Source organism: Gallus gallus, chromosome 8 (genome assembly GCF_016699485.2).
Source record: "Gallus gallus isolate bGalGal1 chromosome 8, bGalGal1.mat.broiler.GRCg7b, whole genome shotgun sequence".
NCBI lineage: Eukaryota > Metazoa > Chordata > Aves > Galliformes > Phasianidae > Gallus > Gallus gallus.
The window spans coordinates 21668405-21686000 of record NC_052539.1 but is presented as its reverse complement, the minus strand read 5'-3'; the positions used below and the strand labels follow the sequence as shown (position 1 = coordinate 21686000).

Below are 17596 nucleotides of genomic sequence, written 5' to 3'. Positions count from 1 at the left end.
ATGCTGACCCATGGAAAGCCTTGGGGGTGTTTTCTAACCCCAGTGCCAACGTCCCCTTGCAGAGCTGTTGAGGGGAGAGCGGGGTTTGGGGTCGCTGCTGCAGCGCTCCCCACGCCATGCCCAGGAGTTTTGTACGGGGAGTCTGCAAAAGCCATTAGGACTTTTGTGCCGGGGCACCAGGAAAGCAACGCAGACACCACTCACTTTTCTAAATAAACATTAGTCTTAAAAAGTTTGCACTGCTGACCCCCGCAGCTCTGATTACTTGTAATTCTCCGAACCACGTTTTAAGGCTTCAAACTTTCCTTCTTTTCCACTGGGGTGGGGGCAGGATTTGGTTGCTTCCTCCCCACATCCACACCACAGCTGTGCCGTTTGCGCTGTGTTTTCCGCTCCGGCTCTCCACGCTCAGCCCCGGGCAACTCCTCACTTTCACATCATCCCCTTTGCATGCCCACCTCCCTCCTCATTCACCCAGAAAATCTTTTTCTTTTCTCTTTTTTTTCTTCTTCTTTCCTTTTTTGGAAGGAGCCCGACCACCGTAGTGAGAGATGCTTACCCCTTTCGGAGCTGCGGCTCCATACGTACAGCTCTGTGCTCCTCTCACCCCCCCTCGGGGCACCCCAAACCACCCCATCACCCCCTCTCCTCCCCGTCCCCATAGCCCCGAGCGGCCGCATCCTCGCAGCGCGGTGGAGGCAGCTGCAGCGAGGTATCATCAGGATAATTGGAAGGGTCACATGTTAAACTCTCGCTGTTGTTCGCGGTAATGTAGCTGTGTCCCTCGGTTGCACATTTACCGATTTCTCTCAAACCAACCATTGTGACGAGGTTCACTCCAGGAGGAGTGATCCGATGGGTTACCACGGCAACTATAATGACATTAAAAGAGAGGCGGCAGTCGCAGCCCCCCAACCCCCCCCTTCCCCCTCCAGCGGGCACCGAACGGAGGGGAATCGGCGCCCCCGGGGGGGGTCCTCTCCACCGCCTCCAAACCCCGGAGCGGCCACAGCCGCGCCGGCCCCGAAAAGAGTAGAGGGAAGCGGACCCCCCGTTTGCACACAGAGCCGAGAGGGGCCTTCGGGGTTCTTTCCACCTCCCCGAGGAAAGCGGCCGAAGCGGGGAAAATAAAACCCCGTCGGATCAGCGAGGAGAAAGTAAAGAAAATGGTCCTCGGCTTTCTCTTTCTTTTCTATGAGCAGGGAAACGGTATGCCTGTGCCGGAACGAAACCCCCCCGCCGCGGCACCTGCGGTGGGAGCCCCTCCGTCGGGCCGACCCCGCTCTGCGAACCGCCGTTCTCCGGGTTCGTTTGTGGGGAAACGTCCGTTTCCGATGGGTTCGCCGGAGAAGCTCCTTCGGCTGCTGAGTGGCTTTTTATTCCCCCCCTTCCTCCCCCCCCGCCTCGAAAGCAGGGTGAGAAGAGATGTATGAGAAAAGAACCGCGTTCCCGATTACCGCAAAGCACCTTTCCCTCCCACGGACTATTTCCCATCTGTTGTGTCCCGGACGCATAAAACACGCTGCGCGAAAGCAGAAGGAAAACTGTGGGAGCAGCAGCTCTGATAGGGGCCGGCTCTGGCTGGGGCCCCATTGCGGGTATTCTGCCTAAAGGGGAACTCTCTGCCCCGGCAGCGGCAGCGGCAGCAGCGCCTTTAGTCGGGCGCCGAGATTTCAGCGCCGCGCTCCGCGCTCTGCCCCAATATTTCCCTCTGCATCTCCCAGCGGGGCCGGGGAGCGACTCGATCCCATCCGACTCCCGAAAGAAACGTTACCTCGGGAGCCCCCGGGAGCTTCTAGGAGGGGAAGGCGAACTCAAACTGCGCTTTCATTTCCTCCCCACCGCGTGCATGACACCTGTCCGGGGCATGGGGCGAGCCCACCTCCGGGCAGAGCCTGAGGGCGGCTGCCCACCTCCCTGAGCGAAGGGAGCATCGCAGCGCTGCTCCTCCGACTGTTCCATTTTCCTCTCTGGCTCCGCTCGCTCACTCTGCGGGGATTTCGGCTCAGAGCAGCGCGGAGCCGCACACGGGCTATTTGTGACGGCTAAGAGGAGAGCTCGGGAGTGCGGGGCGCCGCTCGGACCCCGGATCCCTCGGCTCCCTGAGGCTGCACACTGCTGCTGGGCTGGTCCCGGCCCCTTCGCCGCAGAGCCTCCAGTCCTAAGGCCGCCGAGAGAGCCTCAGCTACCCCACCTCGGCGACATCTACAGAAGGCATTTGGGTGGGAGGGGGGGGGACGCATTTTCACTGTGGCCAAAGGAGAGGTCTCTCCCGCTGATGATTATCTCATCTCCGGCTCTGGGCGCAGGACACAGCAATACGGACACGGTATAGGGACACAGGCGGGGCTGAGCTCGCCGCAGCCTCCAGGAGAACAGAAATGTCCCCTTCGGCCACTTCCCGAGCTCAAGAGCCATCAGAACCGTCCCTGTGAAGTGATCGTCTTGGCATAGGCTTACGGAAAGAGATAGAGGGAGCAGGAGGATGCCCGAGGAGAGCTGTGAGCTTTGTGTGGTGGCGGTGGGGAAATGAAAATAAAACCGAATTAAAAAGAAAAGAAAGAGAAAGGTGGGGAAGGAAATTATCCTCCTTGTGAAACGTGTCAGGCTTCTTCGGAGAGAGTGTAGAGGGAGAGAGGCCTTTCCACCAGGGTGGATAAATTTACTCGTGTCCCACATGACCGAGGGTGGGGGCACTTGGGGGGGGGAAGAGAAAGGTCATGGGACTGGGATTTGAGATGTAAGTCACAGAGGAGACGCGGATTTCAGTGCCGGGATCGGCGTGAGGTGGCAGCAGCCTCGGGTTATGCAAAAGAAGCAATTGAGCCAATATAACAAATAAAATATAATATAATAAATAAAATAAAATAGAGGGAAAAAAAAAAGAAGAAGAAAAAGAAGAAAAAAAAAAAGAAGAAGAAAGGAAAAGAGAAAAAGAAGAAGAAAAGGAAAAGAGAATGGAAAGAGCATTTTAAAATAACCAGAGGAAAATCTCGGGGGTTCAGCCGTGAGAAGGGCTGTTTGGGAGCCACAGCCCCAGGAGGGTCCTGCTGGAACACCCCGCACCGGCCGAGCAGCACTTCCTTGTTCCCATCCCAATGTCCCCATGTCCCAACGTTCCCTTGTCCCAGTGTCCCCATGTCGTCCCCGCATCCCCCCGCCGCGGGTGGTCCGGGCGGAGATACCGCCGCATTTTGTTCCCCATCCCCACGTGGCGAAGTTTTCCCTTCTCCACCGACTTGGTTTAAATTTAAAGGAGAATCGGCTCTCCCCCCGCGCCCCTCTCGCGCCCGGGGTCTGTCCTCGGCGTCAGTGTTCCCAGCGAGCACCCCGAGCACGGAGGTTATACCGTATTTCCTACCCCTGAGGCTCTGCCCCCGTCCCATGGATACAGCGATGGGGCGAAATGCGCTCCCACCTGGGGCAGAACGCAGCAGGAGTCCCATCGCCCCCGCACCCCCCACCCCCCCAACCGAGGGGATGCGGGGACAGCGGAGGATGCTGAGTCCCAACAGAGCCACCGCCGGCTCTGAAATGAGATCGAAACAGCGCAGTCGCTCCGATTCCCTTCGTGTTGATTCCCCGGGGGGTTGGGGGGGGCGAAAGGCCGAGTACAGCCGCTCCGGGGGGTCGGAGGGGGGAGGGTGGGGGCTCCTCTACCCGCAGGTGATGCCGTCCAGTGGGAAACAGAAAATCCAAATTCCCACGGATATTGCGGGGAGCGCAGCGGGGATAAGCGCGGTGCTGAGCCCGGCATAAGGCTCCCACTGCTGAGTTTTAGAGGGGGAGTGCGGGGATCGCTGAGGCTCAGTGGGAATTCCGGGGAGAAAAAAGAAGAAAAAGGAAAAAAAAATAAGTGGAATTTCTGGGAATTTTGCGGGAATTAAAGGAATCGCCGCTGTTGGTTTAACGCGTTTCAAATCCCCGGCACTAACGAATGAGGAATGTCGTTCCACTTAAAAGGCGACTTAAAGCGGGGACATCGAAATCTAATCGGAACGGACAACGACGGCCCCAAAAAGCGTTTCTCTGCCCGCTCCACCTCGGAGCCCGACCCCCAGTTTCCAGAAACGAGCCGGGGGGGGATGGAAGAAAGCATTGAACGCGTCATGATAACGATCGCGATGCGCCGATCCGGAGCTTCACTGTAGGAACGGACGCACCAACTCACGACACAGTTCGGGCCCCCGCCCGACCCCCCCGGCTTAGCGAGAGCCGCTGCGGCACACGGAGGGGAAGAATGGTTATCGTTCAGTCCGCATCCATACCGCTATATTTTACCCAGGGACAGCCCAGGGCACAGGGAGCGCTCTCCGGGCTGCGCAGCCGAACCGAACCGATCCAGGCCGGGTTAACCCGCTACAGGTGCATCCCTGGTTCTGCCCCTGGGGGAGCATCCAGCCGAAGGGCCCGCTCACATTTACACCTGAACGAGGGTTGGAAGTGAGCGATCAGCCCCCGCCGGGAGTAATTTCTGCCCGTCCCGTCTCGCAGCGTCACCTGTTGCTGTCATAGGCTCGAGAAATGGGGGTGCGTTATTTAATAATACAATGAACTCTGATGGGGTGGGCTTTGCGCTGTGATGCTGCCCGGCGCGGACCCCTCCGGGCGGTCCCCCGGGTGTGAGCAGCCCCGGGCCGGGGACGAGGAGCCCGCGGAGGGGCACAACCTGCGGCTTTCCCAGGGCTGTTCCCACTGCATTCGGCAAACGGGGGGCACGTGAGCCCCGGGGGAGGGGGGGACGGCGACCCGGGACAGGGCGCTGAGTTCCTCGCAATTCGTCTCTCTGCTGCCCTAAGGGAAAGGAACAGCGGGGCTCGGGGGCTACGGTCTAAAGAGGACAGACCTCCCTTCCCCTTGCGGCGATCCCCGCGGTTCCGATGGAGAGGGACAATGATAGGAACACGCCGGAGAGAGCAGCAGAGCAGCTCTCGATGAAGTGGAGGGAAGAGAGAGACAGAAGAGGAAGGAAAAATAAAGAGGGAATAAAGGAAAAAAGAAAGAACAAGAAAGAGAGAGAGAGGGATGAATGAAAGAAAAACGGAGAGAGAGAGAGAGAGAGAGGGGAGGAAGGGTAAATTAAGAGAGGAAGAAAAGAAGAAAGAAGTGTAGCAATAAAGTGAAAGAACGGAAAGAAAAGGAGAGAAGGAAAGTGAGAAGGAAGGGGGGAAAGGTAGAAAGGGGGAAGGGAAGGGAAGGGAAGGGAAGGGAAGGGAAGGGAAGGGAAGGGAAGGGAAGGGAAGGGAAGGGAAGGGAAGGGAAGGGAAGGGAAGGGAAGGGAAGGGAAGGGAAGGGAAGGGAAGGGAAGGGAAGGGAAGAGAGGGAAGGGAGAGGAGAGGAGAGGAGAGGAGAGGAGAGGAGAGGAGAGGAGAGGAGAGGAGAGGAGAGGAGAGGAGAGGAGATAAAAAGAAAGAAAGAAAAGGAGAAAGAGAGAAAGAGAGAAAGAGAGAAAGAAAGAAGGAAAGAAAGAAAGAAGGAAAGAAAGAAAGAAGGAAAGAAAGAAAGAAAGAGAGAGAAAGTAAGAAAGAGAGAAAGTGAGAAAGTGAGAAAAAGAGAAAAAGAGAAAGAGAAGGAGAGAAGGAAGGAAAGAAGGAAAGAAAGAAGGAAAGAAGAAGGTACGAGAAAGAAAGAAGGAAGAAAGTAGGAAAGAGAAGGAAAGAAGGAAATAGAGAAAGTAAGAAAGAAAGACAAAAAACAACTACTGAAAGGACGAGAAAGAGAAAAGGGAAGCGAAGCAGCGCGGGTTGCTCGCGCTGCTCATTCCGGGCTCTCCCGCCGCATCCCGGCCGCGGCCGCTCCCCTCGAGCCGGGCAGACGGAGAAGAGCGAGCGCGGGGCCCCGGGCATCTCCGGGAGCATTTCTAAAGCACGAACTTCATTTCCAGAGCAGTTTTGCTGCGGCTGATGCGGCTGCGAGAGCTCCTCCCGCCATCCTCGCAATTTTGGATAATCTCGTTTCCACACTTTCTGACCCGGGGGAGGACAGAAACGAAAGGGAGATGGGAAGGGAAAGGAGGTGCCGCCGGGCAGTTATTTCGCCAAGTTAGGAGGCAGGAAAGTGATTTCAGAGCGGGCGCTGGGGTTCGGGGAGCACTGGACGTTATCGTTAAAACTTAAATGCACCGTGAAAACGGGAATTTCTCCGCAGTCACAGCGAAACGGCCGCGGGGAAAGCAGCGAGCCGCTGGCTGAGATGCCCGTGGTGCTTAACGGCAGTTTCTGCGAGCCAGGTAGATACATTTTCGTTCGGGGCTGTGAAGAAATAGAAAGGGGAAAACCTAAAAAAATTATAATAATAATAATTTTTTAAAAAAATCTACAAATGGAAAGGAATAAAGCCCTGATCGCCCTTTTCCCGGTGCCCCAAAGCGGCAGCGATGGGCTGCAGAAGGGCCCGCAGCGCGCAGTGGGAGTTTGCCCGCGGGGGGCACAGCCGCTGCGGGTCCCGCTCTGCTCGGCGGGTTTGGGTAAGGGAGAGAGAAATGAGAGCGTGTCCCGGGGGTGGTCCGGGCCGGATCGTGCTGTGCTGCCTCGAAACACCCATCGCCGGATCCACCCTGCCCGCTCCGTCGCGCACACACGGGAAACTACAGCGGAACGAACGCGCGGAGCATCGCGGGTTCGTTGCAAGCCCTTCGTTTGGCATAGAGAAAGGAGGGCACGTGTTAAAAAATCAAATCAAATCCGCGCACGGATGTATGGCGGTGGAAGCCACATCTCCTCCCCCCCCCCCCCGCCCCAAGGCCGGCTCGGGATCGCGCACCGAGCCGAGCAACGCGGGGAGAAGGGAAAATCCCGAAGCAGCAGCGAAGGATCGGGCCCTGCGGTGAGTGCGGAGCCGCTGCGGGTCCCGCAAAACAACCCCGAGAGCGGCAGCGAGAAGTGGAAGGGTTCGCCTCCATCCTACGAAGGAGAGGGGAGGGAAATGCCGGGTCGTTTTTTTTGGCCAGGGACCCCCGAGCAGCGAGTGCAACGGCTAATTATTTTCCTTTCAGTGCTCGGTTATTGCCGGTGTCCTCCACGCCTCCCCCAATAAATAAATAAAAGCCTCCTTTAGGCAGCGAGGCGTGAAAAATGAGCCTCGCCGAACGCTTAAAAATAATGTCCCGTGAAGATCGCGGCTGCGGAGCCAGCCGGCCCCGTCATTAGGAGCCATTATCCGTCCCGCCTCGCCGAGACATCATTCCGCTCGGCCCGGGGGCTCCGGGCCCCCCAGGAGTCGCTCCGAGCCCTTCCCCGCTGCCTCCGCTCCGGGCGGCTCCTGGGGGGCGGTTCGGGGCCATCCCCCGCTCAGCGCGGATGTTTGCAGGCGGTGGGGGTTTGACGGGGAGAGGGGACACGGTGCTTTGAGGGGCGGGGGGGGGGGGGGGATTTAAGGGGCTGAAAAGCAAACGCCGTCTGAAGTTCGAGACGCCCACAAAACCCACAAAGCAAGGAGAGGGACGGGGAAAGCTTCCCAGCCCCAGCACCGGGGGAAGGGGTCCCTCCGGGGAAACAGCGCTTCCCCGCAGAGATTCCCCCCCCCGCTCCCAGCAGCGCGGGGGACCACCGGCCTGGAGAAGCCCAGGGGGGGCTGCAGGGCGAGACGCGGCGTTCAGTGCGCACGGGCTCCGGCTGCCGTTTCCTATCCCATCCTCTCCCTGTCGGCTCATCTTCCGCGCTCGCTTAGCAAAGCAACGGCAACAAGAAAACAACGGATATATATATTTAAATCGTTACTTTATATTCAGAGATCTCCTCCATCCCTCCCTTCCAGACACAGAGCAGCCCCCAGCCCCGCGGCGCGCACCGCTTTCTTCCCTCCGCTCCCGTGCGCTCAAAGCGGGTTCGGCTATTAAAGACTGAACAAAGCTCGCCGAGAGCGGCGATCAGCGCGTTTTAACTTCTTCAAAGACTTCGGGGAGAGGGAGAGGAGGGGTCTGGCACCTTCCAGTAATGAGCTTGTCAGGAACACCCCCGCCAGAGCAATTGAACAATTTGCGCACAGCAAAAGAAAAAGGAGCCGGGAGGGAGGGAGGAAGGGGAAATGCTACAAAAGCCCCTTCAATTTCCAACCATGTGCTTGGCAATCTGGAAAATAGATTCATTGGCCTCCTCTTTTCTCCCATGTCGAGTCTTGTAGCCCCTTTTGTAGGAGCTGGACATGAAAGGGAGACAACCAAGTGCCGGACACGAAGATCGCTTTTCAAAAGCAAATGTGTGTGAAGCGGAGATGTGAGACCGCTCGCTGCGGGGAGGCGGCACGTTCGGGAACAACATCAACAAACCGCGCCGAGATTCGGGGTGGCACACACAGGGGGAAAGGGGGGGGGGGTGAAGGGGGTGGGGGGGGAAGAGAGAGAGAGAAAAAGGACCGCAGCCCCCCGGCGCTGCCGCACAAAGCCCCGCACCGCGCACCGCGGAGGGCAGAAAGGCCCCGAGCGCTTAAATCCGCGTCCCCACCGCCAAACAAACCGAGCGGCCGCCTTTGGTCCCTGTCAATAAATTGGGGAGCGGGGTGGGGGAGAAGGGAAAACTTGGAGATGTTTATTTACTCTCTGAGTTGTTGCAAAAATTTCGGAGGAGATCGAGTTTCATGCGGTCATTCAAACGCTGAGGGCCCAAAGGGACGTGTGTGCTTTGGGGGGGGGGTGTGGGGGGGGAGGGAAGGGAAACTTCCAACTTATTTTCTCATGTGTCAACTTTTCCAATCAAAATAAAGGGAAGAGGGGTCGGGGGGGCGGGGGGGGGGGGGGAGTGGGGGGAGAGAGGAAGAATCCTTCTCCCAGGGTTGGAGAGGGGCACCAAAAAGCGAGCGAAGAAATGAAAACGCAAGGAAAAAAAAACAAAATCAAAGAGGAGAATGGATACGGCTTTCCCGTGCGCCGGACCCGGAGCGGGGACCACCTCGCGGCCGCTATGGGGACGGAGAAGGAGGGGGGATGGGATGGGATGGAGGGGGGGGAGCTGACCCGGAGGGACGGCGGCAGCCGCGGCGGCTTCGGACGGCGGACGGACCCGCGGCTGTGGGCGCACCGCGCAGCGCCGACGGTGGGACCGCTCCGCTCCCCCCGAGGCCCGAACGGGGCTCCGTGACAAAGGACATCGCAAAGAAGCATCGGCATTCCGCTTTTTGTTGTTTGCTTGGTTTTCGTTTGGTTTTTTTTTTTCTCTCTCTCTTTTTTTTTTTCCCTCCTTTTAAAACCAGGTCACAAACATTTATTAATTTACACCAACGGGTGGACAAAAAAAAAAAAAAAAATTAAAATAAAAATAATAATAAAAAAAAAGCCGTCGCCCCCCTTTTTTTTTTTCCACATCGAAAATGATTCACAGATTCTCTCTCAATAAAATAGATACGATGGATGCACAACCAGCGAGGAGTTCGCTCATCAGTTCCCGAATAATCTATATACAAATAATTACCGATACACCAAAAACCCACGCAAGGATGGGGTCGGAAAAGGGGGGGGGAGCGAAAAACCGGGGTGGGAATCTCCGAACTTCGCGACGGATCGGATCTGCTTTCAACGTCCATTTGAACGTCCCATTGGAAAAAAAAAATAGTAATAATAATAATAATAATAATTAATAATAATTAAACCGCAGTCCTGAGTTTCACCGACTTCTCTTCTTCTTCAACGCGTACCCTAAGCGGTACCTTTTAAAGCCAAACCCAAAGCTTCGAAGAAAAGAAAGAGGGGATGGGGCCGTTGAAACATTTTATCTGAGAGAAGGGGAGAAGTGAACGCACACCGGGAACGCGCACAGCCCGAACCCCCCCCGCGTTCTCCGCTGTGATTTTGGGACACCCGAACCTCTCAGAGAAAATATTTCGGACCCTCAGACCCTTCTTCGCCCCCCTCCCCCGCAAACGTTGGTTACGTTACGTTACGGCCGCATTATAAATACGCTTTGGCGCTGGCGGGGTGAAATAGGGTTATTTCCCCCCCCCCCCCCCTCCTGATTATTCTTTTTTTTCGCCTACGAAAGAGACACGAACAGATCCGGATGCCACGGAGCCTGGAAATAAAATTACAAAAAAATAGATATAGATATATTTTTTCCTACCTTAAAACACAACGGGAGGAGACTGGGAGGGGAGGAAGAGGAGAGCGGGGAGAGGGAAGGGGAGATCCGGGGGAGAGCTGGGAAGGGGCAGTTTGGTTCGCGACTCTCCCCTCCACACATCCCCCCCCCACGCACACACAACACACCACCACCCCCTCTCCCTTTCCCTCTCCTCTCCGCAGCACGCTTTAAAAATGACAGCTGCCCACGTTTGTGATTTTAGCGGAAAAGTTCTGAGCGGGCTGCAGGAGCGGCTCGTGGGCCAGGCCGCCGTGGGGCTGCGATGGGGCCAAGGCGGGGCTGAGCACGGCCAGGAGCTGCGCCGGGGGGCCCGCCTGGCCCGAGGGGTAGGGCGCGGCGGGTGCGGCGCTGGGGTTGGTGCTGGGCGGCGGGGGCACGGCCCCCCCGATGATGTTGTCTATGGAAAAAGAGGGCCGGGAGGGGTTGGTGGTGGCGGCGGCGGTGCCTCCGCTGCCCGCGGGCGTGGGGTCCGGCTTGAGGGTCTGGAGGAGGGCGGCGGGGAGGGCCGTAGGGCTGAGTTGGGGGTGGTAGAAGGACTTCCTGCAGTTCAGCTCGCCGCCCAGGAACGAGGGCAGCCCGGAGGCGGCCGAGAAGACGGAGGCGGCGGAGGGAGGCGGCGGAGCCGGTAACGGGCAGTGCGGCGCCGAGAAGGGGAAAGCGCCCGCGGAGCCGCCGCCGCCGGGGTGGTGGTGGTGGTGCGGGGGGGCCGGGGGGTAGCCCTGCAGCTGCAGGCCGTAGTTGTAGCCGTAGGGTCCGTAGGCGAAGCCGGGCAGGAAGGCGGCGGGATCGGCGGCCCCGGCCCGCAGCAGCAGCTCGGGGTGCGGCGGGTGCAGCTGCTGCTGCCGCTTGAAGCGCTTCCTCCGGCGCAGGAAGCTGCCGTTGTCGAACATGTCGGCGGACTCGGGGTCCAGCGTCCAGTAGTTGCCCTTGCCCGGGTTGCCGGGCTCCCGGGGGATCTTGACGAAGCAGTCGTTGAGGGAGAGGTTGTGGCGGATGCTGTTCTGCCACGCGGGGAACTTCTCCCGGTAGTAGGGGAAGCGGCCGCTGATGAACTCGCAGATCTCGCTCAGCGTCAGCCGCTTCTTGGGGCTCTGCAGGATGGCCATGGTGATGAGAGCGATGTAGGAGTAGGGCGGCTTCACCAGCGGGTTCTTTCCTCCGCCGCCTCCGCCGCCGCCGCCGCCGCCCGCGGGCGCCTTTTCCCCGGGCGCGGCCCCGCGGGCGCACGCGGGCTCCGAGCCGCCGGCGGGGGAGAGCCGCTCCGGGGACCCCCCCATGCGCGCCTTGGCGGCCCCGCTCCGCTGCAGGGCGAGCCCCAGCGGCCCGCCGCCCTCCTCCTCGTCGTCCTCTTCGTCGTCGTCGTCCTCCTCCTCGTCCTCGCTGTATTTGCCCCCGTCCTGGGGCGGGCCCACCACGTCGATATCCGCGTCCTCCACCTCGGAGAGCGGTTCTTCCTCCGGGGAGCGCTCGGACATGATCCCGCAGCCGCCTCCGCCGCTGCTGCCCAAAGTCATTGTTGTGCGGCCGGGGCGGCCGGGGCCGGGCTCCCCCCCCCACCTAGCGGCGGTTCCCGGGATGGGCCCGGGGCCGCGCCGTGCCGGAGGGGCTGCGGCCGCCGCTGGGACTCCGCGGCCCGGAGCCGCCGCTCCGCGCCCCGTTCGCTGCTGGCGGAGCCTCGGCGGGGCTGCGGGGTGGTGGCTGCGGAGGGAGGGGCGGCGGAGGGGGCGCGGGGCGGGGGCGGAGAGACGGGGAGCGCGGAGGCTGGGCAGGGAGCTGGAGAGCGGCAGCGACAAATAATAGTAATAATGATAATAAAAGGAAGAAGGGGGGGGGGGGATAAAAATATATCTCTGATGCTGGGGGTACGGCGGGTGCTTTGGGGGGGGAAGGGGAGGGACGGGGGAAGAGGGAGGGGGGAGGGCAGGGGTTGGAAGGCGCTCCCCCCTTCCCCACCCCTCCCGAGCTGGGTCCGGGGGCCAACGCTTCCACTCTGCGCCTCCTGCGAGCGCTCCTCGGGCCTTTATACGGCCGTCCCGGCGTCACGTGGAGCCCACCGCAGCCCCAGCGGGGACCGAGAGGGGCTCCCAGCCCTACACGGGTCCCCTCGGAGCGCTGCCCCCGGCTTCGGAGATGCTTTCGAGGAAAGGCGCTGCCCGCTCCCCTAAGCCTCCCCCCACCCCGGCTACGGCTGCAGGGAGCCCTCTGCCCGCCGGGGCCGAGCCCTCGGACCTCCCGCTGTGTGCGTGTCGGGGGGGAAAGGGGGGTGATTTTGGGGTCCCAGTCCCCCCCTTCTCTGCGTGCTCACGTCACCGACACGTCACCGAGAGACAGCACCCTGCCTGGAAAGCCTCCTTCCCGAGGGCTCCCTCAGGGCCGCTGTCACCCGGCAGGTGCGAGGAGCGGAGCTGGGACCTGTGGCGACTCAGCCGCCCCTTCCCCCCCCCACCAAAGCTGCAGATCTGTGCCCCTTCCCGGGGCAAAGCGCTGTGGCCACCCCGGATCGGGGCTGGGGACACGGACGGGACCACCGCATTTTCCCCGTCTGAACTGCGAGCCGCGCTCACACGGGTTTTCCTTTCGATCCTCTGCGTTCCCGAGGGCTCTCCCTCCCCCGGGAGGTGGGATGCCGGGTGGAGAGGAAGGGGACGGTGGTAATAGGATGTCCCCAAATCCTTCGGGTATCACTTGGGAGCCCGAGGGGTCCGGGATCCCCTGCTCCACCAACTGCAATTTCAGCCCTCGCATCCGGGGGGCTCGCGGTGCCCCTCTCCAAAAGCTGCGCTCAGCAGTGTGAGAATCTGTGGTGATGGATTGCCGCTCGCTGCTGTTAACAGGTGCGAGCATTTGGTGATAAAATCTCCAGCACTAATACCGGGGAGCCGGGCCAAACAGCTGCGCGGCCCCGCTTCCAAATGCCGCTCACAATAATTACTCAAACCCTAACGATCAAACCCTAACGACCCCGTGCACCGGGCCGGTACCGGATGGGTACCGCATCCCCGCACGGAGCCGAGCGCATCCTCTGCCCTCGCAGTCAGCGCTGCTCTCGGGGAGGATTCATCGAACGGAGGGAAAAGTCGGTGCAGAACGGGGCTGAGCGCTTCTCCAGAAGGTGAGAGTGTGTCCTGGGAGAGCTTTTCTGGGTTCTTTCGCTTTTGAACCTCTCTAACGCTGCGTTAGCAACTTAAACTCGCCCCTCTCCTACATGTACGTACGCACATCGATGATCGTTCTCCCCCGTCTGACGCTGCGAAGTGCTTTAGGGACGCGGCATCTCTCCTCCCAGCCCCGCGGACATACAGTGGGGAGAACAAATGGAAGGGAGCGGGGAGGGAGGGAGAGGAGCCGAGCCCGTTTCCATTTTTATTAAGTAAAATAATAGTTATGCCTCCCCTACATAAACGAAAGTGTCATAAAAAATTCCGAAGCAGCTGCCAGAGATTTCGACCACACACACAACGGGCGATTGAATTTCCACTCGGTGCGATCCGGGGCAGAAAGGAACCGCCGGGAGCTGCGCGTTGTGACTCCGCGGGGGAGGGCTGAGGACGGCGAAACGAGAGGGGACGGCGGGCACTGAGAGCACCGGGCACGGTGGGCAACCGGGCACGGTGGGCATCTCCACCCCCGCGGCTCTCGGCTGCCCCCAAAGCGCCGCGCCCCGGGGTTGGCACCGCCCGCAAAGACGGCGGAGGAGCCCCGGTGCCTCCATCTGTGCGCGGCTTCTGTCGGCAGAGCCGCTATTCGCTTCGCTTTTGTCACGCAGCATCGGCCGCGGAAACCAAACGAAAACGAGAAAAACTACCTAAAACGCAGCCGTCCCGAAATTAGGAAAGGGAAAGCCTGGGCTCGTATGAAGCAGCCGCTGGGATCCCGGGCACACACACGCGGCCGCACATCGGCCCTATGGGCGCTCCTTGAGCCGGCTGCAGTCTCCCTAAACAGCGACCCTATGGATCGACCCCAAAAGGTCGTCAGCACCGCACGGTCCCCACGCGTGCAGCGGTGGGAGGGATGCCTTATGCCTTACGGCTTCTTTTCCTTCGGTAGATTATTAACGTTTTCTGCGCTCCCCTCCCAAATATTTCGTGACGGACGGCCCTTCCCGTCTCCTGTTTTAATCCCAATTCCCTCACATCTCACGTTAAACTGTGCTATCGGAAGCGCCTGGGGCCGAAAGCTGGCCGGTCCGTAAGTCTCAATAGGGGAATAGGAACAGCCGAAACGCGCCGAACAGCGTTTATTTTCTCCTCTTCGTGGACTTTCACTGCCTGCCCTAACGCAGCCCTCGTGGGCAGGTGGCTCCCCGCAGCGTCTCCGAGGCAAAGCTCGTTCCTTGCCTTCCCCCCCCTCTATTTGCCGGGTGCAGGGAGACAAATACACCAGTGCGGCCGCGAGAAGTCCCCGTCCCGGCCGGACCGGCCCCCGATAATGGGATTTAACGAAGCGAAGCCCCGATCCTAAACTCCGCATGGGAAGGGCAGCATCGGGCCCCGCATCCCCGTCCTGCTGCCGTGGGCGCTGCGGGGCTTCGGGTCCTCCCGGACGGGCTGTTGGTTCTGCACGACTTAATCGTTGTTGTTCCCTCGGCCGGGCAGCATCCAAATTCGTTTATTTTGACGTGAAGCGCATCTCCACGTCCCCCAAGGCTCAGCGATGGATTTTTTTCTGTATTACCTCGTTATCAGGCTTGGCTGACCTCTAGCTTCTCTCAAAACACGAACAGGACAGACCTGCTCCTGCCCGGGCTTCCCCAGGGAGCTCTTTTTCCACTTATGTGATTTCCTTTGATATTATTTCTCTCCTTTCCGTAGCCAAGGCTCAGACCTTCGCTGCTCCCTGCAGCACAGCCGTTATTCCCAGCCCCATATTGCCGAGGCACGGTGGCAGCCACTCCCCAGCAGCTCCCAGCACCCAGGAGATGGGTGGGAATGGCGGTGCCAGGTGATGCCAAACGCCCCCAATTCCCACTTGGGGGAGCACTGATGCCAAATGCTTCGGTCCATCCCTGCAGAGCTCAGATGTTCACACACCTTTACTATGTGCTGGGATCTGAGCTTAGGACCTCGGCTTTGGGCTTAGAGCTCAACAGCTTTGTCTGCTGCTCTCTTTTCATTACTGATCCCATCCCACACGGACCTGAAGCCCACCAGGCAAGCTCATAACACCCAACCGATCAACTCTGGCTCGGTGTGAGCTTTTCTTTGCATACTGTTCTTCAGCAATCCAACATGAAAAGGGATGGATACACACACTTACATGACTCAGAGGAGCGCAGTGATTTCGAGCCATAAAGCACCAGGTGCGCTTTTGAGACTCACCAAATCCAGCTCTCCTGGTTGCCATAAAAAACACATTAGCCAAAGGCTGATGCATGTGGAAGGCAATTATGCTCTGGCACATGGCAGCACGCACAGAACAGCCTGGTGACGGTGCCTACCGCACAAGGAAAAATATCCCTGTGAAAACAAGCCTGCTAAATCATTTCATTCTTCTCTCAATCCCCTGGAAATAGTAGGGAGGATTTTTTGGGGGGTGGGGATCCATATGGGAGGGAATCACGTTTCCCAAAAGTGGGCACACCAGTGCAAGACTATCTGGCCAGATTCACGTGGCTGTAGCAACCTGTGATGGGGTCCTGTAGTCCAGGTTTCCATGTTAGCATTTTGTCATCCCAAACGTGCCCAGGAAAATTATTATTATTATTATTATTATTATTCCTTCTTTCTGGGTGTTCTTTGTACGTGGGAGTACCCAGCAGCCCTCATATAGAGATGAGGTTGGGATGAATCTTGCCCAAGATCAATCCTGCACATCCGCACTGATATCTACAGATCTGCCCGCAAATGAGTTTGTAGATACGTTTTGCCTCTTGGCTTCAGATAAGATGATGTCGGCTGGCAACTGTAACGCTGCTACCGCACAGGTTCGATTTCCTCTATTTCCATGCTGGGAAGGAGCTGAATAAACAGGGAAAGAGGCTGAAGTCTGCACAGGGAGGTGAAGCATCTCACCAAAGGCCATGCAGAGCAGCAGATCCCAGTATCTTAACCCCATCCCCTTATCCAGCAAAGGACAGCCAGGCAGAGAAGAGGTGGTGCAGACGGTGGATATTTCATCAGATGCAGACAAGTGAAAATACCGAGGCATGAAGCACGGGAACAGCCCAGGGCTGAAGCTGCACGGTGGGCAATCTCAGCTGCACTGCTCCAGCATGCAGCTGTGGGTGCCAATGCCCCACTGTGTCCCCACCACGTCACAGTGTCACCCCACAGTCTGGCACTGCAGGGGGCAGTCCTCCGTTTCTATAAAATAGGTGCACAATAGGTAAAAGGAACACACAAGAAATTCATCCCTGGCAGCTCCTGATCATTGTGAATACCCCCTATGCTCTCCTTTACACCACCAAAAGAAATTACTGTCCTAAGCTGAACAGAGGATGAGAGAGGGAAAGCTGTCAGCATGCAGAAGCTGCACTGAGGGCTGCTGAAGGAAGGCTGATGCTTCACATCTGGCTTTACATTGCTCGGAAAGACCTGATTTCTGCTCAGCATCGCCCAGCCAACCGCATCCCCCTAACCCACAGCCTAGATGCCAACTTCCAATTGCATTATAAGAGGGCAAAAAACATCGGGGTAAAATAACCCACTGAAAATACATCGCTTGGGTCCAGCAGGGCAGCGGCTGGGCTGCAGCTGGGGATGGGAGTGGGATGAGGGCTTAATGCTCTTTGTCCCCAGGACCAACCGCAGGCTCAGGACCCCACTGCATTGCAGGCTGCGGGCTGCCAGCACCGCTCGCTGTGCAGAGATAAGCGTGCCATCTAGAGGAAATCCCCTTCATCGCCAGGACTGGCAGCTGAAAATTATCCAATAAAGGATAATTAACCTCTGGCTTTGGAGAAAATCCTCCAGCTCGCTCTGGGCTGCTGCACAGGCACGTTGTGAGGGGCTGGCGATGCGCTGAGGTATCGCAGCAAGTGCTCCAGAGCCACCACTGGGCTGTCCCCTCCCCATGGTTGCTGTCACAAACACCCCCTAGCACGGGCATTTGGATGGAAAGGTGGAGAAGGAAATGTGTTCTTCCCACACCCCATGCACCTGCCTGCCTTTGGGGGAGGTACAAAGTGGGCACATAATACTGTGCCCGTATCATATAATGCCCTCCAGTGGCAGCCAACAGCGGTACCAAACCCAACAGTGAACGTGGCTGCTATGGGCACCCTTGCCTTTACATCTCTGGATCTGGGAGATGCAATGGGAGTCCGTGGGGGCAGCAGCACCATGGGTCTTGCACCCTCTTATGGTGAGGGTCAGCCCCACCAAGCACCCGTATCCCACGCACACAAATCCATCCAGCCCTAAAGATAACTGAAAAACAGTGATCTAGATCTGAGCATGGGGACAGGTGCTACTGCCCATTGGGCAGCTGTCTTATGTAAATGGGAAAAAGGAGGAGGAAAAAAAGCGATTTTGCCTTGCAGAACATGTTCAGGGACAGAGAAGGAGCAGGGAGGATCTCACAGG

General features: G+C 58.6%; 1 protein-coding gene across 1 annotated transcript; it reads right to left on the bottom strand.

Moving 5' to 3' along the window:
• Window positions 1-10013: 10013 nt before the first annotated feature.
• Window positions 10014-11725, bottom strand: FOXD2 (forkhead box D2). Its single transcript, NM_204952.1, is given in 12 exon segments — window positions 10014-10733; window positions 10735-10787; window positions 10790-10829; window positions 10831-10860; window positions 10863-11264; window positions 11267-11310; window positions 11312-11336; window positions 11338-11353; window positions 11355-11367; window positions 11370-11379; window positions 11381-11388; window positions 11390-11725. Coding segments are annotated over 12 exon segments (1332 nt in total). The 5' UTR covers window positions 11585-11725; the 3' UTR covers window positions 10014-10237.
• Between the last annotated feature and the right edge of the window lie 5871 nt (window positions 11726-17596).